Source organism: Aspergillus brunneoviolaceus (assembly GCF_003184695.1).
Source record: "Aspergillus brunneoviolaceus CBS 621.78 unplaced genomic scaffold BO95scaffold_18, whole genome shotgun sequence".
Classification (NCBI taxonomy): Eukaryota; Fungi; Ascomycota; class Eurotiomycetes; order Eurotiales; family Aspergillaceae; genus Aspergillus; species Aspergillus brunneoviolaceus.
This window is the reverse complement of record NW_020290748.1, coordinates 317,453-345,117: the sequence shown is the minus strand read 5'-3', so window position 1 is coordinate 345,117 and position 27,665 is coordinate 317,453. Positions and strand designations below refer to the sequence as shown.

At 54.2% G+C, this 27,665-nt stretch overlaps 11 protein-coding genes across 11 annotated transcripts; 4 read left to right on the top strand and 7 right to left on the bottom strand.

Annotated features, from left to right (window-relative positions):
* Positions 1–821: 821 nt before the first annotated feature.
* BO95DRAFT_451539 (uncharacterized protein) lies at positions 822–2,025 on the bottom strand (the record flags this gene model as incomplete). The annotated part of the gene is made up of 3 exons (XM_025588084.1): positions 822–1,512; positions 1,587–1,666; positions 1,786–2,025. 3 exons carry the CDS (start codon positions 2,023–2,025, stop codon positions 822–824), a joined length of 1,011 nt encoding a protein of 336 aa, XP_025444443.1.
* Positions 2,026–3,588: 1,563 nt separating this feature from the next.
* Positions 3,589–4,094, bottom strand: BO95DRAFT_440957 (uncharacterized protein). The gene has a single exon (XM_025586073.1). The coding sequence runs from the start codon at positions 4,070–4,072 to the stop codon at positions 3,827–3,829; it is 246 nt and encodes an 81-aa protein (XP_025444442.1). The 5' UTR covers positions 4,073–4,094; the 3' UTR covers positions 3,589–3,826.
* Positions 4,095–5,856: 1,762 nt separating this feature from the next.
* On the top strand, positions 5,857–7,609 carry BO95DRAFT_491646 (cytochrome P450; the record flags this gene model as incomplete). Its single annotated transcript, XM_025590652.1, has 5 exons — positions 5,857–6,049; positions 6,099–6,949; positions 7,012–7,119; positions 7,183–7,349; positions 7,429–7,609. The coding sequence occupies 5 exons, from the start codon at positions 5,857–5,859 to the stop codon at positions 7,607–7,609; spliced, it is 1,500 nt and encodes a 499-aa protein (XP_025444441.1).
* Positions 7,610–8,591: 982 nt separating this feature from the next.
* On the top strand, positions 8,592–10,358 carry BO95DRAFT_480618 (MFS general substrate transporter). Its single transcript, XM_025590143.1, has 5 exons — positions 8,592–8,950; positions 9,000–9,039; positions 9,105–9,429; positions 9,502–10,129; positions 10,203–10,358. The coding sequence occupies exons 1-5, from the start codon at positions 8,637–8,639 to the stop codon at positions 10,342–10,344; spliced, it is 1,449 nt and encodes a 482-aa protein (XP_025444440.1). The 5' UTR covers positions 8,592–8,636; the 3' UTR covers positions 10,345–10,358.
* A 221-nt stretch (positions 10,359–10,579) lies between these two features.
* Positions 10,580–12,145, bottom strand: BO95DRAFT_491642 (S-adenosyl-L-methionine-dependent methyltransferase; the record flags this gene model as incomplete). The annotated part of the gene is made up of 5 exons (XM_025590651.1): positions 10,580–10,890; positions 10,993–11,462; positions 11,528–11,651; positions 11,692–11,842; positions 11,915–12,145. The coding sequence occupies 5 exons, from the start codon at positions 12,143–12,145 to the stop codon at positions 10,580–10,582; spliced, it is 1,287 nt and encodes a 428-aa protein (XP_025444439.1).
* Positions 12,146–12,832: 687 nt separating this feature from the next.
* Positions 12,833–14,160, top strand: BO95DRAFT_472138 (uncharacterized protein; the record flags this gene model as incomplete). The annotated part of the gene is made up of 3 exons (XM_025589631.1): positions 12,833–13,351; positions 13,708–13,738; positions 13,800–14,160. Exons 1-3 carry the CDS (start codon positions 12,913–12,915, stop codon positions 14,158–14,160), a joined length of 831 nt encoding a protein of 276 aa, XP_025444438.1. The 5' UTR covers positions 12,833–12,912.
* A 112-nt stretch (positions 14,161–14,272) lies between these two features.
* BO95DRAFT_472136 (arylsulfotransferase family protein) lies at positions 14,273–15,916 on the bottom strand (the record flags this gene model as incomplete). Its single annotated transcript, XM_025589630.1, has 3 exons — positions 14,273–15,192; positions 15,255–15,320; positions 15,382–15,916. 3 exons carry the CDS (start codon positions 15,914–15,916, stop codon positions 14,273–14,275), a joined length of 1,521 nt encoding a protein of 506 aa, XP_025444437.1.
* A 1,240-nt stretch (positions 15,917–17,156) lies between these two features.
* On the bottom strand, positions 17,157–19,433 carry BO95DRAFT_512816 (MFS general substrate transporter). The gene is made up of 9 exons (XM_025591548.1): positions 19,307–19,433; positions 19,052–19,193; positions 18,823–18,983; positions 18,623–18,745; positions 18,207–18,563; positions 18,090–18,143; positions 17,982–18,029; positions 17,593–17,910; positions 17,157–17,513 (listed from the first exon to the last, which is right to left on the bottom strand). The coding sequence occupies exons 1-9, from the start codon at positions 19,317–19,319 to the stop codon at positions 17,263–17,265; spliced, it is 1,467 nt and encodes a 488-aa protein (XP_025444436.1). The 5' UTR covers positions 19,320–19,433; the 3' UTR covers positions 17,157–17,262.
* A 1,570-nt stretch (positions 19,434–21,003) lies between these two features.
* Positions 21,004–21,426, bottom strand: BO95DRAFT_491634 (uncharacterized protein; the record flags this gene model as incomplete). Its single annotated transcript, XM_025590650.1, has 1 exon — positions 21,004–21,426. A coding segment is annotated over one exon (342 nt), but the record flags the coding sequence as incomplete, so codon positions are not given.
* Positions 21,427–23,800: 2,374 nt separating this feature from the next.
* Positions 23,801–24,868, bottom strand: BO95DRAFT_429952 (uncharacterized protein; the record flags this gene model as incomplete). Its single annotated transcript, XM_025584919.1, has 1 exon — positions 23,801–24,868. One exon carries the CDS (start codon positions 24,866–24,868, stop codon positions 23,801–23,803), a length of 1,068 nt encoding a protein of 355 aa, XP_025444434.1.
* Positions 24,869–25,736: 868 nt separating this feature from the next.
* BO95DRAFT_440955 (oxidase ustYa family protein) lies at positions 25,737–27,130 on the top strand. The gene is made up of 5 exons (XM_025586072.1): positions 25,737–26,240; positions 26,336–26,467; positions 26,520–26,650; positions 26,701–26,800; positions 26,852–27,130. Exons 1-5 carry the CDS (start codon positions 25,973–25,975, stop codon positions 27,091–27,093), a joined length of 873 nt encoding a protein of 290 aa, XP_025444433.1. The 5' UTR covers positions 25,737–25,972; the 3' UTR covers positions 27,094–27,130.
* The last annotated feature ends 535 nt before the right edge of the window (positions 27,131–27,665 follow it).

The following is a 27,665-nucleotide window of genomic DNA, read 5'->3' as shown; positions in this document are numbered from 1 at the left end:
ATATTATTCTAGATTCATCTTCAACAACCCACACAGATTCAACAGCTTTTATGCTCTGATTCGTAGAATCACAGACTAGCAGAATGCCCCAGTGTCACTTGCCTAAATCGAAATCAGATTAGCTTTGACTCCGCGGTGACGGAACAGCATTCAAACAGGGTCTACGTGCGAACCAGATCCTTGCTTATCCGGCTGAAGAGAAGCATTTACAAGATCATATCGATGACCTCCTGAGCGGACCGAGAGTCTCATTTAGAAGCAGGTCATTTAGTCTGAGCCATCTAAGGGATTGTCCTAGAGCCCTTAGAAGCCCCGGGCTTATAGCTTGTAGCATGTTGATGAAGCTGAGGAACGGGCGATATGGAATCATATCTTGAATTGTCCGGTGGTTGGTTGGTTGATGAGCTAGCCAAAATATCAAACTGTGGAATAGTCCGGTAAACCGCCTTGGATCACATGCTCGGACTGCTCAGGACCGCGACAGACGGCACCGTGTCTTGATACTTGCTTCCTGTTCACTGCAGCAAAACTATGATTGTTCTGCATCAGAATGATACTGATAATGTGATCCCGATGCTGCGCACAATGAACACACTACCAGATTGTGCTTAATCTCGAACAGTCCTTCGACCAGGACAGATCAAGTACATACCCCAAAACTTGCTTCTTCAGTAATTATTGAATGGCCACGTGTCGATCCTAGCTGTCTTTCAACCTGCCCCATATCCCAATAGTGCAGCCCGTTGCCGAGGAGAAACCCCCAACACGCGACTCATCCACATCCCCGCCGATACCCACGACGCGGGCCGAAAGACCAACGCCTACGCATAAATCTGACGCAATCGCCGAATATTCCTCAACAGGCCAAAATACACCCATCCCTGCCTGACGAGCACCAATTTCTCTGAGTCCACCGCGGTGAGGACCGTCCCCCCGTACAGAATCAACCGCCCGCGGTCCAGGCTAGTAGGGGCGGTGGCCGCCCCCGTGAAGATGAGCCAGGTCAACGTTTCCGGCGCCCGTCGGATCCAGAACGCCGCGTCGATCTCGGTGATTCGTTGGGTGAGTTGAGTGAGCTCTGCCTGGAGCGTGCTTTCCTTATCCATCGGGGCGTCCGCACGCAGGAGTCGCGAGAGGATTGATGTGGCAAGGCTGCAACACACGTTGAGCTTGTCCCCACTGCTGGTGGGAGATGGTGCGGTGGTGGGCTGTGGTGCCTTCTGGGCGGGGAGAGGATCAAGGGTCTGGAGAAGTTGGCGCATCTGGTTGATCTCTGCTGCGGTGGCGTCCTCCAGGGTCGGGTGGTCTGCTATTGCCTGCAGCTGGGAAATGGCCGCGTAGATGTCGAGGATTTTCTCGACGGTTGCCGGAGTGAAGATTGAGCCAGTATTGCTGTGTTGGGTCAGGCTGGCGATCACGGACCGGAGTATGGAATGCGGGCGGACGTCGGGGAATGTCAGACAGTCCCAGGCGGGCGGGACGTCGAAGATACAGGAGAAGGAGAGCAGTGCCCTAAGAGATCGAGATCATTAGGTCTGGTGCATATGAGAGTTGTGGAAGGGCCTTTTTGAGCGCTTCAGCCTCACAGTTTGATTACCCCCAGCAGTGGTCCGAGCTCATCCCGCCTCGCCATCGGAAGTGAAAAGAGCATCATGCTTAGCCCTTTCTGATGCGCAACCGCCGAGTCGATATCCAAGGCGACCATCTACAGGCCCCCCACATGAGACAAGGGGGGTCGAGTCAGTCAACACAATAGGGAATGGCGGCTGGCGCGGCGAAACGTACATTATAGAAGATCAAAGGGACCACCGTCCCGATCGCGGCATAATTGAGCTCAGCCGTGTCTTTATTGAGGGTCTGATTCAGAAGCCGGATGGCGCAGGTTTGATGGTACAGCGTGACTCGGTTGTTCCTGGTGCCCCGCAGGATATCGATAGACGCGGAGGCGCTGAAGAGCGTGGCGTGGAACAAGGATGCGTTTGCCGTGGCATTGCGCATCCACTCGGAGCTCAGATGCACGGCCATGCTATCGGGCTTGGCTACATCGGCGGGGATGGCGACAGAGGTGCAGACTGGGACCCACCGGGGCGAATCTCGTAAGTCTCTCACTGCCTTTTGTAGCCCCAGGTTGGGAATAGGGCTACGCCTACTGCAGACACTTGAAGGTAGGACTTACAAAACTTCAACAGGGTCGGCATATAGCCTTGGACCGGGACGGGCGCTTCCGTCGGGATGCTAGGGCCATGCTGAGGTTGCCCTAGGCCGCTGCGCACGTCTTGCCTTGTTCGGTGACTTCCTCTCGCACGCGTGGAGTCGGTGGAATGGGAATTGTAGAAGCAGCCGAGGCCAAGTCTGTAGGTTCAGACCGATGTCAGTCTGTCATGTACAATATATTCCACGCTCCGAGCCTAGGCTCAGGCGCAGCCTCGCCATGTGTGGTGTAGGGTCAGCAAGACCAACCGTTGCCCCCTGGCGACGGACTAAGGTACTCACCTCAGACAGCGGGAACACCCAGGGATGAGTCGATCGCATTTCCTTTTTTGAGCACTGCATCTCACACAAGCACAGGGCGCGGTCTCCCGCACCGAGGGTACTACATCCGCACGGGCAGCCGCAGACACTGGAGGCGTCGTCCAGAGGTATGTGCACTTTCGGTCGAGTCTAGAACCCATCGATCAATGAGCCTGCCGTCAAAAGCAGATCAAGTATACCATAGCCGATACGTACTTCTTGCAACGCGAGCATGTAGGGGTCAACTTGTCACATTGCCTCTTGCCTGCTTTGCAGGCCAAACAGACCACGGGAGATGACGAAACTTCTGCTTGGGTCGGGGCCATACTGCGAAATGTCTTGAGCAGACACACAATGCTTTTGTGTCTTCTTCAGCGATGGGATACGGAGCAGTGTACAAGAATCAGAATCGAGGGCTCGTAGCTGTCGGCCGGGTTGCGGGTCAATGCCTTGCGACTGAGGAGATGGCTTATCTTTCGCAAATCACAAGGACGTTATCTTGCATTCAAAAGTGGGGCTCATGGATCTGGCTCGGTCTTAGGCTTGGAGGGACGGAGTTTAGCCCTTACTTCCACTTCCAAGCTGCGTTTCTCACCTGGTAGGTGGGCGTGTATGCTTCTCGAGCCGATCCGGTAATCATCCCAAAGATACCGAGATTGAGCCACCCTCTTCTTCACTGGATGCAGATGCTCACCGCTGCTTGTGTGATGCGGCTGTAGATGCGGGTGGAGGTGGGGTTAGGGTACAGGCGGTGCGGATGCAGGCGCGGACTAGCGCAGGGAGAAGATCGGCAATCTGACATCCATTATTTTACTAGTCTCGCTAGTGCAACAATTTTCATCCAGCAGATCCCCTACATTTCGTTCGTGCTGGAGAAGGTGAGTATGAGCGCGATTACGAGTAGTCAATTTGGCTCATTTGTCTCCCTCTGGCCCTATCCTATCCCTGCCCGCATTCCCGCGATTCCCGTCTTCGTACGATACGAGAAACTTCCAGGGACTTCTATCTACAGTACATATAACATACCAAAAGATGAAAGCCTTCATTGTAGATTAACAGATAACTTCCATGCTTTACCAATCGATAACGCGAGCTAGATAGAGGACCAAGGTTTCCCGAATGCCCCTCCTTCCTACAACAAGATAAAGTACCAATGGAGAAACACACAATGGGCGCGGGGACGGTATCATAGGTGGAGTCGAACGGCGCGATCTTGGGAATCCTTCCGAGAAAGATACCGGTCATTCGCGAGTCTATGCTCCGAAGTAACCGGTTAGAATTGTGAGAGCTGGCAGAACCTCGAGTGGAACGGGACTTACGACCACTTCACGTTGCCCACCATCATATTCTTGCATCCCGTGAGGAGCGTGCGAACGTCAGCCTTGGTGGCCGCGCTCAGCTGTCTGAACGCGTCACTGTCCGACAATGAGGACTCGGCTTCCTGGAAGACTCTTTTCGATTGGATCAAATCTTCGCATGCCGCGTTCGTAGCGTCTTGCGCACTCAGAGAAGGATCATGCAGCATCTTCAGTGGGATGACACTGTCGAGTTGACCCGCCATCTGACGCGATCTGATTAGTTACACATTTTTTCCTTCATGGGCCCAATGAGACTATACTAACCAGCTCTTTCCGCAGCGAGATAATATCATTAACGCTAAATCTCTGTTAGCTGCGGCCGAGTGAAAGCAGACCATGGCATGCGTGGTACTGACATGATGCAGGAGATGGCCGTTTCGCGAAACATGGTTCTCATGTGCGAATCCTCATAGATCCAATGCGGGACCCGAACGTCATATGCAATCCTGGTTTTGATAAGAAATCCCCTTTACCAGAAGCATCTGAAGTGGGGTACACTCACTCCATCGCCATGATACAAGGGTACGCTCCGATCGACAACTCTCGGTTCGCGAAATAGCAACCCAGGCTGGGTAACCGCTCCTCGCGGGTTTCTTGGACGACGCACACCGAGTCCACGTATTCATAGAGGGAATCTGCGAACCTGCGGAGTGATTCTAAAGTTCGTAGGTCAATAGCAAGTACCGTATATTAACATCTCGGCGGATGCATGGGCCACACATACCAACTGTGGTCCCCGATCGCAGGGCGGGGGATATTTCCTCAAAACACCCACTATTATGGTCCGCCGCATCATAGCTCGGACCAGGCTCAAGCATCTTTGGCTCTAATGTACGTTTCAGGAACGCGAGGGTGCTTTCGCGGTAAGCTTGTGTGCCTTTGGCATCGTTCGCAAGTCGACCGCAATCAATCTCTAGGTAAGGTATCAGTGCGTGGTTTAGAAGGGCAAGCAAGGCTGAGGCCGTTGGGTACCATCGTCCCAGAGAAAAAACTATTGTAGCAGTCTGCGTTAGTGTTCAGGTATTCCAGGACAAGGGCCACGCTGGTCGACTTCCTTACCCAATACATGAACTTGGCCAGGGGAAGGAATCTTTCCACATCACTGCCGGACCAGAAGTATCCGGCTAACATGGCCGAATTGCTTTTGATCAGTTGTTGGCGTTTCGTGCGATCTGGGCACCAGCTGGCGGGTATAGTTGTATCAGCACCATGCCCATAGACAATAAAAGCTAGTGAGGGGAAGCGAGGTTGGGTCTCGTCACCGGTTTAGGAAATATTCTTCTATGTTGGTTCGAACATCCAACTCATGAGAATGTCTGTCGACATCCCAGTCCGCGTAGACTCGTGCTAGCAGATCTGGGATGATCAATGTCTGGCCCTGTAATCGGGTCATAAGCGAAGGACTCTCCTGGCTTTTCGTCATAGTAGGAATATTGGCTCGAGGGGATGGGAAGGTTAGAGGTGGGCTGAGACAGTGTTGTCAGGAAGAGAGAGTGATTCTCTGTCCCGAGGGCATTGAGGCTGGTATTGAATTTATAATTCAGCGTTTCTTTCCCAAGACAATGCCCAGGGTCGTAAGTCAGATAACTGAATGCGCAGCGATGTTCATTGGGAGGGAGGGATATGGATGCTTAGCCATGAATGGTTAGAGATTACAAGCCCCTTGCGATGGGTTAGCATCTCGGGTTCGGAAAGTGGTATTTACGATTTTGAACCAAGTTCTAACCCCAAAGGTGTAGCTGCATCGAGCTGCAGGTGCCTCTAGCATAGATCATGCATTAGCTGAAAGTGAAAACTAGCTTACTCCATTGACGTAAACCCGTGAGTCGATGGTAGCATACAGCGCGATCCAGCAGTCCATAAGGAAACCAAGTTCCGTTCTGGTGGAAAAAAGAAAATTATAAGTAGCATCCAGACCTGCGCATTCTCCGATCTCTTGACCCGCCAGAGAGTGACTATCAAATCCCCTGACATTGCTCATCCCAAGATGTGGACCCTTACTCTCACCACCGTGTTCTTGTTCGTTGTAACAAAATATCTTTACCGTCTGTATTTCCATCCCCTAAGGTCGGTCCCTGGACCAAAGTTGGCCGCCATGACACATCTCCATGAGTTCTACTACGACGTTGTCCGAGGCGGCAAGTTCATCTGGGAAGTCAAGAGAATGCACGAGAAATATGGTCAGTGGCATTCTCCCTTGAGGCGACTCAGGCTCACGGATTTCTCCAGGACCTATCGTGCGGATCAACCCACGAGAAGTCCACATCGTCGATTTTGCCTTCTATGACGAGATCTATGCGGGGGCAGGCAGGCGACGAGACAAGGACCCGCAGATGGTGGCATTCCTCGCCTCGCCCCATGCCGCGCTAGCGACGGTCGACCACGACCTCCACCGGTCTCGCCGCAATCAGCTCAACCCATTCTTCTCCAAGAAAAGTGTCGGCGCCTTGATGCCTGTCATCTACGAAAAGGTCGATCTTCTCTGTGAGCATCTCACCATGGCCGCCAAAGAGATGACAGTGATCAACCTGAGCGACGCATTTGTGGCGCTCACAGGCGATATCATCACGCACTACCTGTACGGCCAGGACACCGGCTGTCTGGCGTCCAAGCATTTCGCGAACAACGGCATCTGGCACGCAGTGGCCGAGATCACGGACACCTGCCATCTCTTCCAGTTCTGGCCACTGCTGCCGAGGATCTTGAAAGCCTTGCCCGGTCGGTGGATTCGCTCGGTGAAGCCCAAGCTCGCGGCTGTCTATGAAATGCAAGATCGTATTGCGCGGCAGTCTGAGGAATGCCTGCAATCGAACAGCAGGGAGAGGCTGCGTACAATTTATGGATGTTTGACGGACCCCGCTGTGCCTGTGGCGGAGCGATCGCTGGCTCGGTTGCGCGATGAAAGCTTTATCTTGCTAATTGGAGGTACAGAAACCACCGCGGCCACTCTGACGTTTGCAATGTATCATTTGCTGCGCGACAAGGAGAGGTTCTTTCGGCTGCGCGAGGAAGTGGAGACGATTGTGTCACGATCCGATGGCAGAGTCCCTTGGCCTCAGGTCGAGCGGCTGCCATACTTGGTGCGTTCCCGTTCCATGGGACTTTCACTTTCTGTATAATCGCCTCACACATTCTTGGACAGGCGGCCGTGGTGAATGAATCGCTTCGACTAGGTGCGGTTGCAATGCGTCCCTCGCGAGTGGCCCCACACGAGACCTTGCATTACAATGGCTGTGCGATACCTCCCGGTGTGAGTGCTGATGCATGGGTCCCCTGTGCGACCACGTATCGTTACTCAAGGCAAATCCTTTAGACCCCGATGAGCACGAGCAGCTACTTCCTGCACCGAAATCCTGAAATCTTTCCAAATCCCGAATCTTTCGATCCAGAACGGTGGATCACTGCGAGTGAGAGGGGTGCGAATCTTTCAAAGTATCTGGTACCTTTCACAAGAGGCACGAGAGCCTGTGTTGGGATCAAGTAAGGTTTCTTGGCTGATCTGTTGTAAATGCAGTATAATATATTGGCCGGATGCTGACGAATATCTCTCCCTTTGTAGTCTATCCTATGCGGAGATCTACACAACGCTAGCCACAATCGTGTGTCGCTTTGATCTGGAGCTCTGCGACACGCCTCCCGAGAGGATGGCATTTACTCGCGAGATGATCGTGCAGAGGCCGGAGGAGGGGGTGTGGACTCTCAAAGCGAGAGTTGTGGGTGCTAGAGAAGACAGGTCATGAGCGCGCTTATAACTTGTCTGAAAACTGCTATTGGTGAATTCGATACATCATTCCTGTTGAGGGTGGTTTGTGATGCTCTGCAACCGCACTTGCAGCAATCCAGGTGGCTGAGGAAGCCTCTAGCGCGATTGGGCTAGCAGGAGATCCACTTTTATTGATAATTATGTTTCTCTGTCATTTGTAGGTCGTAGTATTTACGAAAAGGTCCTAGTATATAGACTGCATGTTGGACTTTTATGTAAGAAGGAAGCTAGCATTGGTAGGGAGGTCCGCACCTGCATCCGCACGCACAGTTGCATGCGCCAACACACCAACGATCGGGTCTACAACCTTCGGAAGGGGCAGATGGTCTGCACGAACACCTGCACGCGCACGGGTGCTAACACGATTTTCATTCCGGGCACAGGTGACTGAGTCACATCGAGTCTCGACCTATGATCCACTATGAGCATCAGATCACTAGACAAAAAGTACCTTTGATACGCAGTCAGCCACAATGGTTTGACTAGATCCGCCACCATTTTCGACACCTATAATATCGCTAAAGGCTCGTCGCCAAGGTAGACAAGGCAATAAGACGCGTGCCAAGATTATCAAGCATTGCCGACACAGGAGTTTGATTATGCCCTTCCGCCTGGAAGCCTTTATGATCATTCATGTTCCTGTATTCCATTTTCATCTTGACTAAATTACCTATTCAGGCTTTGATTACCATGTGATGGTGGCATAGGAACAGAATTCCCGAGGAAATAGCCGAGCTCGTCTCGCTCGGCTAGGGACCAAATCACCCGATTTCGGGGCGGCTAGTATAGCGTCGCCAAGACATCCAGCCCACGAGGCACGCAACTCTATCAGCTTTTGAATGGTGGGGTGAATCCCTGCCACTACTCGCCATTCACGCTAAAAGTGGCGTGCTTCAGGGTTGAACAAATATCTACACGCTTGTCTGCAAAAATGGAGGGTAGTCTCTCTACGCCAGCCTGTACTCTCGAAATCCGAAACTAGCGCTATTTCCACCAGCCCTAACATGAGCGCCTCCATCGAGAAGGCGCCTCGGACTGTGGAAGCCCGCATTCCCGAAGCTGACACCAAAGATGCACAGTCTCAGCAACCATTATCTGAGCAGCGTCAGAAATGGTACCAGTGGTTTGCGCCTACCGACACACCGGCCGAGCGTCGCCTCATTCTCAAACTGGACGGCCTCATCATCGTGTTTGTCTTCCTAGCCTACTGGGCTAAAGTGCTCGACTCGTCCGCCACGAGTACCGCCTATGTCAGTGGTATGAGGGAGGACTTGAAGATGTACGGCAACCAGCTGAACTACCTGAATACCGTGTACATGTACGTGCTTTGCCGATGGTTCGATCACCACCATTCTAATAGCTCCAAGGGTCGGGTTTATCACGATGCAGATCCCCTTAACATTGGCGGTGCGTTCCACCAGATTCCCTCTATTCGGGATTGAGAGAATCAAGTCATTGACACGCTCTGGTAGATGACGCGCTTCCCCGTGAACTACTTCCTGCCCGTCGCTGATCTTCTTTGGGGCGTGTTCACTTTGGCACAATACAAAGCGACCAGCGTCACGCAGCTGTACGCCCTACGCTTCTTCGTCGGTGCCCTAGGCGGCTTCTTCTTCCCCGCCGTCCAATGGTATCTGGGCTGCTGGTACAAGCGGTCTGAACTGGCGCGCCGCGGAGCCATCTTCTTCATCGCCAGTCAAGTGGGCAGCATGAGCTCGGGGTATATTCAAGCGGGCGCCTACGCCCGACTCAACGGGCGGTATGGGATCGAGGGCTGGCGCTGGCTGTACATCATCTGTAAGCCCCGACCCCTACCCTGATCCAGAGCCCGCATAGCCTTGCTCGCCCCAATCCTAACCACCACCCCAGGCTTCGCATGCACCATCCCCATCGCCTTCCTCGGCCTGTGCCTCCTCCCCAGCACGCCCGACAAATGCAAATCCCGCTTCCTGACCCCGGAAGAAATCCACCTGGCACAAGCCCGCATGGCCGCCGAACACCGCCAACCGCGCCAGCCCTTCACCCTCCCGCGCATCCTCACCATCCTTAAGGGCTGGCGGCTCTGGGTGCTAGTGGGCTTCGCCTCCTTCTTCTCCCAAGCGGACGGCGTCTCCTCGAACAGCGGCCTCTCGCTGTGGCTGAAGGCCGAGCGCTACTCGGTCGAGAGCATCAACACAATCACCACCGTCTCGCCGGCGGTGACGATCGTCTCGTCGATCCTGTGCGGCGTGCTGTCGGACATCTACGACGTGAAGGTGGCGCTGATCGCGACGACGGCGGGACTGAACATCTTCGCCTGTGTGGTGCTGGCGATCTGGCGCGTGCCGGTCGGCCTGAAGTTCTTTGCGTTCTTCCTGTCGGGCACGGCGGATGGGATCGCGGCGATCATCTATGCGTGGGCGAATGAGATCTGCGCTCGCAGCGCGGAGGAGCGCGCGTTGGTGATCAGCGCGATGAACACGGTGGGGAATACGTTTGGGGCGTGGATTCCGTTGCTGTGAGTATCCTGGGTGTGCCTTCAGGGTGGCCCCGATTCGTATTATGGAAGTCCTGGCTAATGTGGAAAATAGGGTGTGGAAGACGGTGGATGCGCCGCGGTATCTGATCGGGTACAATTGGACGATTGCGTTGGATGTGTGCATGTTGTTGATGCTGGTGGTGTTGCAGCAGTTCTGGCGGCGGGAGCAGAGACGCGCGCAGGCTGGGGTGTAGCATCCCCCCTGATTATGGACCATTCAGCTCGAGGTTCTTTCAAGCCATGATGAATGCACTTGGTACATTGATTGACGCATCTTCAACTCCTATAAAACTCCACAGCTGGTCTCCTGAGTCGCAAGCACAGTACATAGATAGATGTTTCACATGCGCCAGCCCTAAACTCCCCACCCCGAGCACAATCAACATCAACCCTCCCCAAACCCACTACATTCCCCTGCTGGTAACACAATCAGACCAACTCACACTCAATCAAACTCTCAACGCCGCGCTGCGCCGCCCAGATCTTGACCACCTTCAACCCCGCCCCCTCCAACAACCCCCGCCACTGACTCTCCGTCCGCTCCCCAGACCCAATACTCATCATGATGAAATCCAAACTCGTCGTCTCCCAATACGCCCCCGTATCCGGGATGACATTCTCATTGATGAGCAGCTTACTGTACCCCGGCGTCATGGCGGCCGTCAGATTCGCCAGAATCCTCCGGCAGAGATCATCCGGCCAGTCGTGCAGGATCGAATGCAGATAGTATGCGCGGGCGCCTGTTCCTCACGGTTAGTACGGTACGGTACATACCACCACCCCGATATCACCCTCCTCCCCCCGCCCTCATCCGGCAAAAGGAACCAAAGGAGCCAACTCACCGATAACAGGCTGCGCCGTAAAGAAATCATACCCCATCGCCTCAATCCCCAGCTCCCGCACCTCCCCCGGCACGGACGCCACCACCTCCGGCAGATCCTGCAGCACCAACCGACCCGGCACATCGGGCCACTTCCGGCGGAAGTCGAGGAGATCATGCCCGAAGCTCCCGCCGACGTCGACCAGCAACACGCCCTCCTCCCCGATGGCGGGGACGGCCCCCTCGACCAGCTGCCGCTGCACCGGGTAGAAGCCCGGATCCATCCAGCGTGGCCGGCCCTGCGCGTACACGCCCATGTGGTTGTTGAAGCGGCGGGCGGTGTCGGGCTCGCGCTGGACGTGCTCGAAGAAGTTGAGGCTGGTGCGGTGGCCGAGTTGGAAGGCGGTTTCGGTGGGGCTGGTGGGGTTGGCGTAGTGGGTTTGGGCGAGGAAGGCTGGGAGGGCGAGGAAGCCTTGCGTGAAGCGGGTGGTCCTGTTACGGGGTGTGATCATCAGTAGGGGTCATGGGGGTGAGGGGTGGGGCTGGGCAGGGTGTACATGAGCGGAAAGGCGTCGCTGTATTTTTGCTCGGTTAGGGTTTTGGAGAAGCCCGTGGGTTGGTAGGAGTCTTTGCCGGTTTCGAGGAGGACGCCCATTGCGGCGAGGTGTTTGGTTAGGCGACCTGTGATAAACGGTTAGGTGGGGGTGGGTTGTGCTGGGACATAGGGGGGATGTGGGCAACGCACCGAGAAGGACCGGGTCGACATTTGTGGTTTTGGCGAGCTGGGCGACGGTCGTGGCTTGGTCGGTCATGCCGAGCGCCGTGAAGAGACCGACGTTGATTCCGGTCTCGATGGCGGCGTAGCTGGTTGTCTAGACCCGAGTATACAATGTCAATGCTTTCGAGTATTGTGCGCGGTGGATCAGGGTGCGTGTTGCACGTACCTCGGACCAGCAGTGTCTGAGTATCGCCTCCCGGGGGGTTTCGAGTGCATACACGAGGGCTCGGGTGCTCTCGAGCAAGTCTATCCGTGTTTGGGGGTTTGCGTCGAGGTATGCCTTCCCTTGGGCATGGATCTGGCTCAGGAGCAAGGGGATGTGGGCAGGCAGGTTTGGGGAAATGGCAAGCTGCGCCACATCGGTCTCCTTGTTGAGGGCACCGTTCTTGTGTGGCATGGTGAGAGCTGGTATGTGTACAAAGGTAGAATAAGGCTGGGTATGGAAAGCAATTGCAAAACGGAGTAAGACCAAAGACGCGTAGACAGGCACGGGCATATAAGCACGGCCATGTCGGGGTAGGGCTCAGGTTGACACTGACGCTTCCCCTGAACTAGTCCTAACCACATCGATATGACAGGCGGGGAACCATGCAGACGGCTCAATCAGTAGTCAGAAATGCTCTGCCTACAGGGGAGATGTCACATGCCAGCTAGGTAGTCTTTTTACTAGTAAGGGTTAAATCCTTAGTTCACAACGGACTGGACGTAGTCTGGCTCTAGAAGTGTATCGGCTGAACCGGGTGGAAACTCGACTAGGATCTGAGATTAAATCCTCCCGTTCGGCCCACCGGGCTCGGCTCAACGGCAGCAGCCTTTGATATCGAGACAGCACACTAGCCGGAGGACCGGCCTTCGCTGGTCGCTGACAGCGCCATATTAAGATTAGCCGGACGAGGCGACCAGTCAGCGACAAAGGAGCATCTCCAACGTATGATTGCAATCAAATGCAACGCACACCACCTAGCAAAGCAAACATGGTTTCGGTCTATGGACTTAAACCTATCAGGGATAACACAATTAACTTAGGACGCGGACCAGGAAAGCGTCCTTTCCCTCGCAGCTCGATTCCCTGTCTGCTTTTACACCCACACGCGTGCACATTTCTCCTCGCACAACAAACTCAATCTTCAGATGAGGGTGGGTTGAACTCCTATCGCAAGCTCAATGAGGCCTTCCCAATCCATAAGCCATGACTCTCGAGTATGCCAGCTCATCCTCGCGGGGTACACAACCCTTACCACTGTCGTCGTGGCCCGGGGCTACGGCAAGCACACGGCCGCCATCGTCGAGCAAGGAGGCATGGATCGACTGGAACAAGTGCTGCTGCTCAATTACATCAACTTCGCGCTGGGAATCATGTCATTTTCCATTCCCAAACTGGCCATTGCTGCACTGTTGAACCGAATCCTGAACCCCGGGCGCTTCCACCAGGTCTTCATGTGGGCGTTGACAGGGACGGTGTTCGTGACATCGAGTATCTGCATCATTGTGCTGTTCACCATGTGCGACCCGCCGCAGGCTTTATGGAAGACACAGCTGTTAAGCCACGGTGCAACGTGCCGGCCGCAAGTCGTGCTGGTGGACTATGCGATATTCACTGGAGGTATACTCCCCAACCCGTCTTAGTGCTGCAAACGTCCGCCACACTTACAATTCCGATATAGTTGTCTCAGCCTGTGTCGACCTCTATCTAGCGGTATATCCCACGGTCGTTCTCTCGTCGCTGCAAATGACGCTCAAAAAGAAGATCGCCCTATGTGCAGCGCTGGGATTCGGCGCCATGTGAGTTGGAAACACCTCTTTCTCTGTGGACAAGCTAACGTTGCTCATCACGCGGGCAGTGCGTGTGCAATGGCCATCGTCAAGTGTAACCAGCTCCCTGGGCTTTATAACACGACGGACTCGACGTGTAAGTACAAATTTCGAAACAGGGACTATTTCTTGCCTAAAACGACCTAGATGCAACCGCCGACCTCGTCATCTGGACCAGGTAAGCCCACCCTCACGCATCAGTGCATGTATGGCAGGACTAAGCATCTTCCCTAACTCAGCATCGAATCGAACGTGATTATCATGGCCTCGTGCATCCCGACCCTCGGCCCACTCTACGAGATGGTCCGCGGCCGGCGCTCGTGGAGTTCCTACCAGCGGTACTACAAGGGCCACGCGATCGAGCTCGCCACTTCGCGCAACCGCCGGTTCAGAAAGCCGATGAACTACATGCTCACGCACGATGAGCTGCTGACGACCAACATCGGGACTCTGGAAAATGGCAGTGAGGACAACATTCTACCAAATGGACAGGTACAAAACAGAGATTGCGCAATGGGACAGATCCACCGGACGGATAAAGTGGTGGTCGAGTATGAAAAGGCGTGTCCAAAGACACAGAAAAAGAAGCCAGCAGTATAGTCCGATATCTGAAATCCTAAGCCATACAAGTATCATCTCACACTCTCATCAATCATGACACGACATCTCAAGACTTTGCCTCAAATTACCAAATTTCACCAGAACACCACCCTCAACCCAAGGCCACCCACTCCTGCACACGCACCGCCCTCGTCCGTCCCAAGACACCCCCCTCCTTCCCCACCGCGACAGCATAAACCCTGCCCGTGGACGCAGCCACCCCGACCCGATCCGTGACCAAAACCGTCTCAAACGAACTCCTCTCCACCTGGCCCAGAAACACCGGCCCGGAGGTCGTGGCATTCCTCCCGGTCCCCAGACCGAGCCCATAAAACCGCCACCCGACCGTCTCCGTATCCCCATTCCAGGACACATACACCCTCAACGCATCCCGCTTAGCACTACCATCCAGGTACGCCACGATGGCCGGCTCCTCCGCGGGGGTCCCCGTCCAATTGCCCAGAAGCCCACGGTAACTCATCCCCTCCTCGGCGATCCACGCATGATACACCACCTCGTCGTCGGCATCAAACTCCGTGATTGCGCCCGCCGACCCCCAGTTCACGAAGACGCGCCCGTCGTCCAGGAGCTGCGCGTCGCCCTGCGAGGCCGCGCTGATGCCGTACGGCGCGGGCGCCTCGCGCAGCACCGTCGCTGTCTTGGTTCGGAGGTCGAGTTCCACGACGAGCGCGCGCGAGACGTTGTTGTACACTAGTCCCGTGCCGGCGTTGGAGTTGTCGAAGAAGGAGATGGTTTCTTTGGTTGCGGACTGGGCGTGCCAGCGGGCGTGGTGCTGGAAGCCGAAGGCGAAGCCGGTGGGCAGAGTGAAGGTGGAGGGGTTGGAATAGCTGAGTCGCCAGAGGATGCGGCCGTCGGTGCCGTTTACCTTGAAGATGGTCGAGAGGTGTCGGGACGAGACGAGGTAGTTGCCCTCGCGGTCTTTGTCGACGCTGTTGATGTGGATGAAGTCCCAGCTCGTCGAGGCGGTGAGGGCGCTGTCGGCCGCCGCGGAGGCCAGGGAGATCAGGCTTTCTGTTTGGGTCTGGGTTAGTTGGTGTTTGGTATGACGGAAGAGAAAGGTCGGGGATACGTACCAGCTGGATCGATGTGGTCGAGCGCGTTCCATTCGAAGATCAGGTCGCCGGTTGCGATGTCGAATTCTGCGCAGCGGTGTTACTCCAGTCTACTCGTCTCTCATCAGGCTGCACTGAAAGGACATACCCTGGAAATACCCATCCCCAATCCACTGCTGCGACGCATTGCCCCCGTACGCCGACAGGTTCCAGGGCGTGGGCGTGTACACCTCCACCAACGCGGTCTTCCCGTCGATGACATTGAACTCGTGGATGGAGGGGATGCGGTGGTGGGCCGCCTTGGCCGTGGCGACGTGCTGGTAGTTCTGATCCAAGAGCACCTGATACCCCCAGCCTTCACCATGGGTGTTATCAATGGTCCCCTGGAAGGCCTGCAGCACGGGCTGCTCGTTGTACGTGGTGCGGTGGAAGTTGCCCACGAAGCCCGCGTAGTAGCCGATGCCGGACCAGATCAGGTCGCCGTTCTTGCGGTAGATGTAGGCGCCCGGCTGCGCGAGGGACCCTCCGTACGGTGCGACGAACACGTACTCGGTGCCGTTGGCGTCGGGGGCCTCGACGGTGACGTTCAGCTGGGGCGGGGAGAGGTCCGGACGCGAGCGGTATTGGCCATCGGCGAGGACGGCGGAGGCTGCGGCGGCCAGGAGGAGGAGGATGGAGGCCATGGCGGCCGGAGGGTATGTACAAGGTGCTTGCTTGGTGTTGTGGAAGGTTTACATCGGAATGCCCGCGTCGTCGCGTGGTTTATATTTGTTTCCGTGTGAGTATACCGCTGCTACAGTGGATGGAGATGTCCTTCGCGCCTGCCAGCTGTTCATGAAATGGCATCATCCAGCATCACTTTTTCCTCATTGCTCACGGTAAACTACGCAGAAGCTAACACCTCGCTTCTGCACGATATACAACCGCAGGCATCCTAATATGGTTCTGATTTGACGTGGCCGTGCATTGTACCATCGCTAGCCGCGATTACGCGATATCCTCCCGCAATGAGGGCTTCGGGACGAGGTCGCTTGGTCGTGCAGAACCTGTTGCGCTGCTTATCCAGCGCCAATGCATCCAATCGATAAGATAAGATTTGACTCTTCCGCAACCCATTAGACGGGGTATGACTTGTTCCGCTGAATGCCTGGGTGTCGGCTTGGGGGTGCCGCAACAGATCTTTGGACCTGACGAGTCAATCGACACAGATTCGGTTGTCCTAGCTCTTACCCCTATCCATCACTTGATTCAAAACTCTGACCTGCAGGTCCCGGGCAAGCCTGTAGAAGGTTCCCACCATATGCATCAGGGGATTTAAGCGAGGTCAAAGGTTGTATGACATTTACCGGCATTCCCGGACAAGCTGAATTCGCCATCGCGCTGCAGGATGGCGACTCGCAATGGGGTCATTGATGATCTCCAACGGCTGTACTGTCTGGACACTCATACGGTGGGCAATTTAGTCAGATATATCCCGCTGAAATCATTACCAAGCTATTCATGTTTTCCGTACTGTCCCTATGGATTCCTGACAGTGAACACTCGGTTCTTACCTTGCTGGATAATATGCAGATTATCTGACACCAGAACGCAAGCCAGCATGTACATTGCAGCACAAGTCATCCTACAAACTTTACTCTCCACCCAACAATCTATCTCGTTGCATAACAGTTGGGAGCCCACAATCCGACACTCTCACGTGTTGATGCATGCATAACTCCCGTGGTGAGTCAGCTGCATGAGAGCTTCACCGCATAAGCGCATAACTCCGCCCCATCCCGGACCTCGGTCCAAGCTGACCCGCCCCCGGTGAGCACATTCCCCTACACATCGGCAATCTCCGCCCTTTTATCCCCAAAACAGCTAAAGCAAGCAAAGCCAGTCAAGTCTAATCTTTCATTCATGAATCATACACGCCGACATCGGCCCGCTCTCATGCCTCCAACCCCTCCTCATTATTATTGGCAACACAGGAAACCAAAAAATTCATCCAAAGGCAAGGCCCCCATAACTAATACTCGAGCGCAGATCAATAGGCATACCGATACGTCGGCGCCATATCACCCATATACTCCTCCTCGGCCTCTGAGATGGCGTTCAGATCGACCGTGCCCTCCGCAATGGCCCGGTCGCGTTTGCGGTTGTCGTGCCAGATGGCCAGGAAGTACAGGCAGGACATGGCGGCCGAGAAGGCCAGGAAGGAGACGCCGATGATGTAGCCGTTGCGGTAGAAGGGGGCGTCCTTCGATAGGAAGGAGTAGGTGGAGATGATGCCGCCGACTGTTCATGGCCATTAGGGTTAGTACTGACCTGTTGGCGGTATATCTGAGGGGGGGGTATAGGGAGAAGGGACACGCACTATTGCCGAATCCAATCTGCCAGGCGGTTCCCACACTGCGGCGCCGGTGACCGCCCAGGTTCATGGCGAACCAGCACACGAGCACGGGCATGGCGCTGTAGCAGCCGCTCGTCACCAGGAAGAGCGCCCCGTACTGGATGTGGTGCTGCGAGGTGCTGTGGATGTTGATGAGGATGCCGAACCCGGCCATGGCGACCAGCATGGGCAGCAGGGTGAAGAGGAAGCGGTGCTGGAAGCGATCGGACAAGTAGGCGATGCACATCGAGAAGCCGAACGCGGCGGCCCAGGGGGGGATGGAGTAGAACTGGGTCTTGATGGCTACACACACGGTGGTGGGGTCAGCGCATGTGCATGCTGGTGTAGATGGTGGGGATAACATGACAACATACCTCCGTAGCCAAACGTCTTAATGATGGTCGGCGCGAAGTACGCGTATCCTGCGCGCAGCACATATTAGTGACAGAGTCCCCATCCAAGAACACTAGGATAAGACATACCGTAAGCCGTGACCACCTGGCCGAAATACATCCATCCACCGATGAAGATCTTGTCTGCAGGTCGTCCAGTCAGTTGCACCGCACACGCAGAAATCATCCCTCCGAGGAAGCACATACAATCCTTGAACACGGCCAGGATATCGCGCCAGCCCGTCTTCACATCGACTGCCGACTTGCCCGCGTCCTGCGCCAGCTTGTCGCGCAGGAACTCCCGTTCCTCGGGGGTGAGCCACTTGACGTCCTCGGGGAAGTCCGGCACGACGAAGAAGCAGCCCATGGCGACGACACAGGTGATGATCCCCTCGATGATGAACACCCACCGCCAGCCCGCCAGCCCGCGCACCCCGTCCATCTTGCCCAGGCCGCTCGCCAGCAGCCCGCCAAACGCGCCGGCCAGCGTCGTCGAGCTGAAGAAGAAGCTAAACCGCTTCTGCGCCTCGCTGCGCTTGTACCACATTCCCAGGAGATAGAAGCCTATTTGAGCCGGGAGATCAGTATGAAAAAGAAAAAGCCCGCGCGAGAGAGAAACTCACACCCAGGAAACAATCCCGTCTCGAACATGCCCAGAAACCAGCGCGTGGCCATCAATCCCCCCCAATTCTGCACGAAACCCTGGCATACCATCACGAGGCCGAAACCGAACATACACAGCGAGACTATACCCCAGAAGAAAACATCGCGTCAGCACTCCGTGGCGCAAGTAGATATCCGTGGTGTTTTAGAGTTAACGTACGCCATGTATGCGGCTTCAACTTCTTCATTAACACATTGGACGGAATCTCGAAGATGATGTACGGGACGAAAAAGATCGTCAGGGCGGTGTTGTATTTCGTGCCCGTCGTGATGTGGAGGTCGCTTTCGAGGCCCAGGACCGCCGCGTTACTGATGTTGACACTGCGCGATTCCTTGGTGTTAGAGAGCAACGAGCATGCGCGCGCACAAAAGGGGGGGGGGTTCTTTACCGATCCAAAAACGCCAGGAGATACATCAGACACAGGCACGGCACCACATGCCAGTCGATCTTAGCCATGAGCTTGCGCTCGTTGACGGGGCCATATTGCGAGGGCTCCGGCGTCAGGTCGCCGTTGTCCACGGGTTGCTTTTCTGCAGTCATGGGAAAAAGAGGAGAAAGGTGGTCAGTGGGTTGCGATCGCAGGAGACAGAAAGACGATCGCAATATTTTGCGGTGGCTGCTGAGGGGGGAGAAGGGAGCTCACCATCCACGACCATAGTCTAATGCGCGTACGCAGCAAGGGGTGAATGCAGGTTGCTACCGAGGTCTACGGGGGATGTACCGATCGATATATCTACTAGGAAAAACGGAAAGAAAAGCAAAAGGAAGAGAGAGAAAAAAGCAAAGAGTCATCATTGCGACTCACGTACGGGCGCCAATGTATTTAAATGAGCGATCGACTCACAGGCGCACCGGGGCCAGCTGAGAGACGATGATTCCCTTAATCCTTGCCCAAAAAATGTGTTGCTCTCCGACCCCGGCGGTGGAGACGAACCATGTGCATGAACCAACCATTCCGTGCAGATCCAGAGTAGATGATGCGCTATGGGCAAGCTACCATTGCCGATCGAGTCATCTTTCCCCTCTCCCGCCTGTGGTCACCAAGTCACAGCTCAGTCTCTGCAGCTGGACGATGATTCCTGGGGATGGGATGTGGTCTAGTCTTACTAGCCTGGATGGCGCTCGGCTTTCCCCGCGGCGGACTCCGATGCCGCTCTCGCGGCCACTCAAGTCTTAATTACTCCGTACCTCTTGGGTGATTGGGTGGGGACGGGGAAATACGAGGTCTTGCTGTCGCTCGGCGAGTCGGCGAGATCGGGCCTGTCATTGCTTTTTCTCTTTCATGTCCAAAATTCGAAGATGTTTTACTCCGTAGTATTCAACTAACCTCACTAAGAATAATAGAGGTTGAGGCCCTTTTCATTGATTTTCATTGATAATTGGTAGACGATTTATTACCTAAGATGTTTTCTAGACTACTTATAGTATTTCCTAACTCAGAGAAAGTCTTTATGTAATTCTCTCATGCAGAAGATAGATCTCGAAAGACTTTCTTTGAACCAGAGTATTAGAACAAACAAGAAAAAAGAGACTGACACAACATGATCTGAAGTCATTGCCTTTGGTTTTTTTTGATCTTATATGATTAGCCCTTCGATTGAAACCATGTGGGATAGAGACAACCCAGTGGGGTAGTTTGTCAAGAGTGAGTTTTGCTACAGCAAGATCAGCAGCTCTGACCCGGCGACTGCAATCTGGATCGACTCCACCGGTCGCCGATCAGGCTTCCATTCCGGGTCCGACCCGTTCAAGGTCGGTATCATGACGATTGATGGAGTACTCGGTCCTCTAGATTTCTTTATTCCTCCTGCCAAAAAGAGGAGAGTGACGATGGTGCATACTTTACTACTGACTTCCACGGATGGCGTTGCAGCTGCTCCCTACTCGGCAGCGTTCGGTGATTGGAGGACAAACCTGTCATTCAGGAATAAGACCCACTCCAGCCCACTCAACCCTGAATCAATGAGAGAAAGTGGATCAACCAGTCAGACATACTAATCAGATTAAAGCCTCATATGGCAGTATACAGATGATTTCTTCTGCGGGGGCATCGACAATGTGTGATGCTGTACATATTACGTATGTATTGATCAAATCATGTAAGCCCTCCATTGCCACGGAGTAGCTAGCATACATGCTGTTCGTTTCATTCGTGATGCGTGAGAACCAGTGTTGCGTCCCTATGGGGTGCAGGATAGCAGAGACTCGAAGATAGAAACAAAGGATAATTTCAAATCAGTAAGAACAATGGTGATCAGGCTACTCTTGAGAAAGTGTGCTAGATACCACATACCCACAGTCTATCAAACTCAACAATTCACCGAATGCAGAGGGTAAACACTTGCTTCCGCACTCCCGCACAGATGAACGTGCCATGTGCCTCCATGTCAAAACTCACAGCATCCAACAGCGGTGCCACAGTCATGCAGCATCGTCACGCACCTTTCGCCGTGGTTGACAGGTCGCCGTGGTTGACAGGTCGCCTTGGACGCATACCCCAGTACCTTCGACCGACCTACATCCGCCCCATAGGTCAAAGTGGAGGAATTGGCGTCGGACTTGGCCTGGATGACCCCGGCCAAGTACTCCCAGATCTCGAGCCCGGCCCTCACAGTGAAATGGCTTTTGATGGTGAATTGGTGAAGTCATCACCTCATATGTTGTTTCAGCGTCTCCAGCAAGACATGGATCAATAGACCGACATGCGTGAACGCCACACAGGAGAGTGCCGGTCTCGACCAGTGTCCGTCGGTGTAGCGGTGGTATAGGGCGCAGAGGTCGAGAACACAAATGCAAGCAAGCTGGAGTAGATCCATATCGATTCAGGAGTTTCTGCAAATTTGCAAGCTTAGCGCCACTGACAAGATGTTTGATATCGGGATCATGGCCGGCTGCTTTCTTACATGCGTGCGGAAAATGGCCGAACTAATGGTAGCGAACAAGACGTAATGATGCGGAGCTGGAGTGAGGATGGAATAAACCTGAAGGAGACGGGGTATAACATACCCTTATTCCAGTCCAACACTCCGCTACTAAAGACAGCAAATGATACTAATACGGCTGCCTAACCACACCAATTCGCATTCCAGCTCCGGGAGTAACTACTAATGACTTTTGATGACCGGGAGGCTCGATCTGGGTGACTAGTACCCAGCCTGGATGTGCGTGAGATGCTACGATATCTTAGTGAGGCCAATGAGATTCCCCAGATACAGAATAGATACTGCATCTAGGTACCAATGTGTGCTAGTTTAAAGTGCAGTGACGCGGCCTCACCGCGCTTAGAAAGCATCTAGTGGAGAACTTCGGATAGCTTCCGGGTCTAGATGATAGCCTCAGCAGACTCTGAACAGAGCTAAGCTTTGCAACTGCGTACTCAGCCGATAGGGCCAATGGCTGGGTATACATCCTTCTCGTTTCCCTCTCTCGGTGAGATTTCGAGTCATCATTGTTCCTGCCGCCAGGGAATCACCTCAGGCTGGAAGTGGTCTGGAGGAGGAGATCATTGAGACTGAAGGCCAGTGGTCTACTATATTCACTACAGTGATTATAGTGATCCCATGAGTCAATATAATATATCCAAGAAATCAACCGAAAACTGATGATTCTGCTGAGCGCATTGCAGGCAACTGTCCGTTACACAGTATAGGTAAATGGTAGCAGCCTTCTTTTGTGCTCGACTAAATACTTAACAGGTCATCTTCTACACTTCAACCAAATTCAAAAATATCAATTCCAGGTTCATATAGTCCAAACCAATAGCGCGTTGCGCGTGATTTCAGCAGCCAGGTCTATCTGAAGGCGGTAAGAGCTACCTGACTGTAAAAAGGCGGCAGAATCCCGTCCCGTCTAAAACGGAAGACAACCGCCTGGTGCGGGTCAGCTGACCGCGAGCCACCCCGATCGCGGTCGGAGTTTAGCCGATGTGTTCTGATGGGCCTTAGGTTATGGCAGCACAATTCCTGACTCTACTCCGTACATTTCGAATAAGTAGTTCAATCAGCCAAGCACTCGAACAATCCGATGGAAACCTACATCTCTTGCTACACATGGCAGTAACCCAGCTCTGCGCGACACGGACAGGAAGAGTGGCGAACTCAGGATCCACGCAACCCATTGAACCAAGGAATACCCCCTTCCCTCGAGCCTATAATATGGGGAAGCGGGGAACGGAAGCGGCCCTGACGACCCAATTGCCGGCCACACAAAAGTGGCACACTGTGCTGTAACTTACATTCTGCTGGCACAGTTCCCCAATTTCGATTCCAGATCGGCGGGTTGAAATCTTGGATCATCTGCGTAAATCTGTCTTCTTACTCATCATGATCATGTTTGCTTGACTTTCGCACGGAAGCTTGTCACACGGTGAACACCGGAAAGCTTGTGCTGCTTGTCTCATTGCACGACTTGCTTTTTTTTTTTTTTTTACTTTTTGTCTCCAAACCTGTCACAGCACATTCCAGCGAGGCTTATCCCATGTTGATTGTTGAGGCAGATGATATCCTCATATTATTAGGTTTATTGTCGAGGTGCTAGACTGTACGATTCAGGCAAGCTGTTCGGTGCGTCCGGCGGCTTGCCCGCTTACCTTCCAAATATATATCTGTTGTACTCGCAAACCCCAGTCATGTTCCAACACACAACAAGTACCGTGGACCAGCACAACAAACTTTGACCAGCTTGAGCTGACCTCCATCACAAAAATAGAATCATGAGGCTGATGCATCATGCGGTGAAGGAAGCAAACGTAAGCTAGCAGCATGGTACGCCTAACTAATACTCAAACCACGTGACACCATCAATGCCGGCAGCACTGACCATCGGCAGCCGACAATCAGAAAAGACACAGTACTTGGATCGTATTATCAAGGTTCAATATTCAATGCTCACGAATCTAAGCTAAATACAGAAAAAAAGAAAAAAGACCGAGCATCTGCGATCCACATTACCAGGATTGACCTCCTGTTCCCGATGAGTACACATACAAGTACGGCGTACACCCGGAGGGTCGTGTCATTGTTCCCGGGCCCTTGTCACGTCACACCCATCTTGTCCTCTTCCGAAAGAGCAACTTTACACAATCATTAGGTTCATGTCCCCCCCCTTTCTTTCTTTCATGGCCTTGAAACGTCAGAATCTAGTAGTTCTGGTAGGTCCCATAGTTGCCGTAGTTGCCGTAGTTTCCGTAGTCCCCGTAGCCGGCCGGGGCGGTGGTGGCGCTCGCCGTGGCGGTCGAGGTCGCGGAAGAGGCGTCCTCTGCCTCCTTGGCGGCGGGCTCCTCCTCCCGCTTGTACGAGCCATAGTTCCCGTAGGTGCCGTAGTTGCCGTAGTCGCCGTAGCTGGCGGGGGCAGTGGTGGTGGTAGTGCTGGCGGCGGAGCTCGTGGTGCTGGAGGAGCTCTCGTCGCGCTTGTAGTTCTGGTAGTTACCGTAGTTGCCGTAGTTGCCATAGTCGCCGTAGCTAGCGGGCGCGGTGGTGGTTGGGGCAGCCTCGGTGGTCGAGGCTTCCTCCTTCTCCTCCTCGGGCTGCTCGTCGCGCTTGTACGAGCCGTAGTTGCCGTAGGTGCCGTAGTTCCCATAGTCGCCGTAGCTGGCCGGAGCCGCGGTGGTGGTGCTGGCAGCAGCAGCAGCAGCAGAGGTGGTCGACTCTTCGTCCTCACGCTTGTAGTTCTGGTAGTTTCCGTAGTTGCCGTAGTCACCGTAGTTACCATAGCTGGCGGGGGCGGTGGTGGTGGCAGGAGCAGCGGTAGTCGACTCGTCCTCACGCTTGTAGTTCTGGTAGTTGCCGTAGCTGCCGTAGTCGCCGTAGTTACCGTAGTTGCCATAATTGGCGGGGGCAGTAGTGGTGGTCGAAGCGCTGGAGGCATCGGCATCGCGCTTGTAGTTTTGGTAGTTACCGTAGCTGCCATAGTCCCCATAGTTGCCGTAGTTGCCGTAGTTGGCCGGGGCAGTCGTGGTGGAGGCGGCCGAGGAGGTTGAAGAAGAAGCAGCAGCAGCCTCATCCGCGTCAGCACGCTTGTAGTTCTGGTAACTGCCATAGGCACCGTAGTCGCCGTAGTTGCCGTAGTTGCCATAGTTAGCGGGGGCAGTGGTGGTGGTGGCAGCAGTGGTAGCGGTCGAGGTGGCGGCCTCGGCCACCGGAGCGGCGCTCACGCCCAGCATGTTGCTGCCCAGGACGAGCAGGAGGCTCTTGGAAAGAGAATGCATGGTGTGTGGACGTCTCAAGACTGAAGAGGGGAGAGGGACAGGAGATCTAGGACAACTGCAGATGGGTGGTTGGGGAACTGCAAGGCAAAGGCCGGATCGCAGGCTGTATTTATAACTGCGTCTGCGAGATTTCTTTCATCGTCCTGATGATCCATAATTAGCAGCAGGAGAAAGAAACATCCGCAGCCGGAGCAGTTACAGCAGACGGTCTGCTAGAGTGCAGTCTATCGACCGGCGTGGGGAAGGCAACCTACAGGTCAGTAAACAGACTGATTGGCCACGTCTCGGATTGTACCATCGCATGGATGTGTGAAGAGAGCCCAAGAACCCAGCCTATGCCAATCAGAAGATGATGAGGAGCAAACGGGGTCCATCAGAGGTCCCGGTTACATGTTGCTTGCCTCACACTCTGTCCCGTGGAGCACCAATATAGAATTGACTCAGATTATTCTGCAAGCCGAGAGATGAGCCTCTCTGCAGGTGGGAGGAGGAGGGAAGGTGGACATTGCCTCGGTCGGACGGAGGAAATGGTCCGAAGCGGGGGGGGAGGGTTAGTAAATGATGTCGACAAGCAAACTTAAGATGCAACAGGCTAGAAGCAGGATTTGGAGGCAAGTGGAAAGTAAGGCATCTTTGCGTCATGTCTCAGATGGGCTTTCTCGGCTTTTGCTGTTGAAAGAATGCGGAGCTGGGCTGTAAGGCGGGCAACACAGCAACAACCGAATATGAGACAGACATGCGGCTAAGCGGCGGATGTCTCACTTGTAACAAATGAGCGGCCTTCCCGTCGACGGGGCACCATGCACTGGCCATGTCTTACTTTCCAAGTCACACCTCCGTCAGTCACATATTGATGGCTATCGATGGCAATCGATGGCAGTTGAAAGTCTAAGATGAGATATTATTAGCAGCGGAGGGTCACGGAGACCCCCAAAGAAGCTGATATCCACACCTCAGGCCATTCGACTTGGCTGGTTCAAGGCTAAGAATAAACATCCCGCCTGATCGTCTTTCTCACATCTACTCCCATTTTCCTGAAGATTCTTTTCTCTTTCTGCATACTGTTGGGCTTTCTCTTTTAAATCTAGATTGGCTGTTTCCACGATGAACCTCCCCAGAGATACCAGCTCCTTCGAGGACAAAATGCCCTCTTCCGAGCGCTCCACCTCCACCGACAGGGAGAGGCTCCTCATAGACGAGGAGGCTACTCAGTGGTCGCAGAACAAATTTTCCTCCAAGCCGTTTCTCGGAGGGTGGTTACGAGTTTTGTTTGTGGTTGCTGTTGCGGTTCTGTCGTGTTTGGTGGGCGTCTTCCTCGGACACAATCAGAGGGACTTGGACGTGTCGTGCACGCGGCGGACCACACAGTACTGTAAGTCTATCCACACTGGGTTAAGTTCAGGAAATGCTCCAGATGCAGTGTCGTGTGGAGAGATGGATTCAGTACCCAGCTAACGGTGATCGCAGCACCTGTCATCGGCCAAGTCGGCCTCAAGTACCACCAACAACCCTTCAACGGCTCCCTGCTGAAGCAAAATATCTTCCGGCAAGATGCGAGCCCAGAAGTGGACGCAGCCTGGGAGTCCCTCGGTGCCAACTGTATAATTACCCCCCTCCTGCTGCATGTAGCCACATACTGACCCGACCCCAGTCCGAGCGATCAGGGTCCCCGTCGAGGATGCCCAGAAATCCGGCTTGGCGAAGGACCAAGTCAAGATCCGGGAGAAATATGGCGGGGGATATCCCGCCAACGTGGAGGGCTTTCATCATTTGCACTGCCTGGTATGTCTGGGAATGTACTGCTGTTACGGCCGTGGAGCTAACTCGAACAGAACCTCCTCCGCCAATCTCTGTACTACAACTACGACTACTACCACAACCTCGGCACCGGTGCCTTCACCAACGACGATTTCATTGTTCGACACCACGTCTGTAAGTGAACTCTCATCGTTGAACATAATGACCCTGGACTGACAACCGCAGCGCACTGCCTCGACGTCCTCCGCCAGGAGCTCATGTGCAGTCTCGACGTCGGCGTCCTCGGCCAAGTCTGGGTGCATCCGGAGCACCCGGAGCCCTTTGTGGACTTCAACACGAAGCACCAGTGCCGGAATTTTGAGGAGATCCGCGAATGGGCGGAGAAGAACCAGCTGCCAGAGACGGTGCCCTCGGATTTCCTGGAGCCGCCCTTGTTGACGGATCGGGTGTATGAGGAGATTCCGTGAGGCGATGTAACTTAGAAGATTGTGTATATAGAGCTGAGCAATGATGACTTGCATATATGACTGCTTTCTTGCCGTTTCCTAGAACATGCATCGAAGTGATCGTGGAAAGCGAACTTTGTCAACCCGATTGTCATTGCGATATAGCAGAGACACGATGCTCATTTAGCACTCCTGTCTCACGTGATCTTTTAAGAACTCTGGGCGCACATACACTAATGTAAATCCTAATGTAGAAGCACTCAACGTAGCCACGGGGCTCTGGAGCTCTGCCTGCCCTCGATACTATCTTTACATGCTCACTTTCCACGTTACCGAACTTCACCGGAGCTCTACCCTGAGTGCAAAATCCGGAAGTGGAAATACCACCAAACCAAGTGGAAATAACCCACCCCCGGCATCACCCACCGGATAATCCCATCCCCGGCCCCGGTCGTCCTCAAAAAACCACTCGCGCCACACCGAATCTGCAATTAAACAACTGAACGCAGAAACTCAAATCCACAGCCCTGAGCCACCACATTCCACCCCAGCTGAGCCCAAATCTCCCTTCCTTTTCTCGAAAAACGCCACCA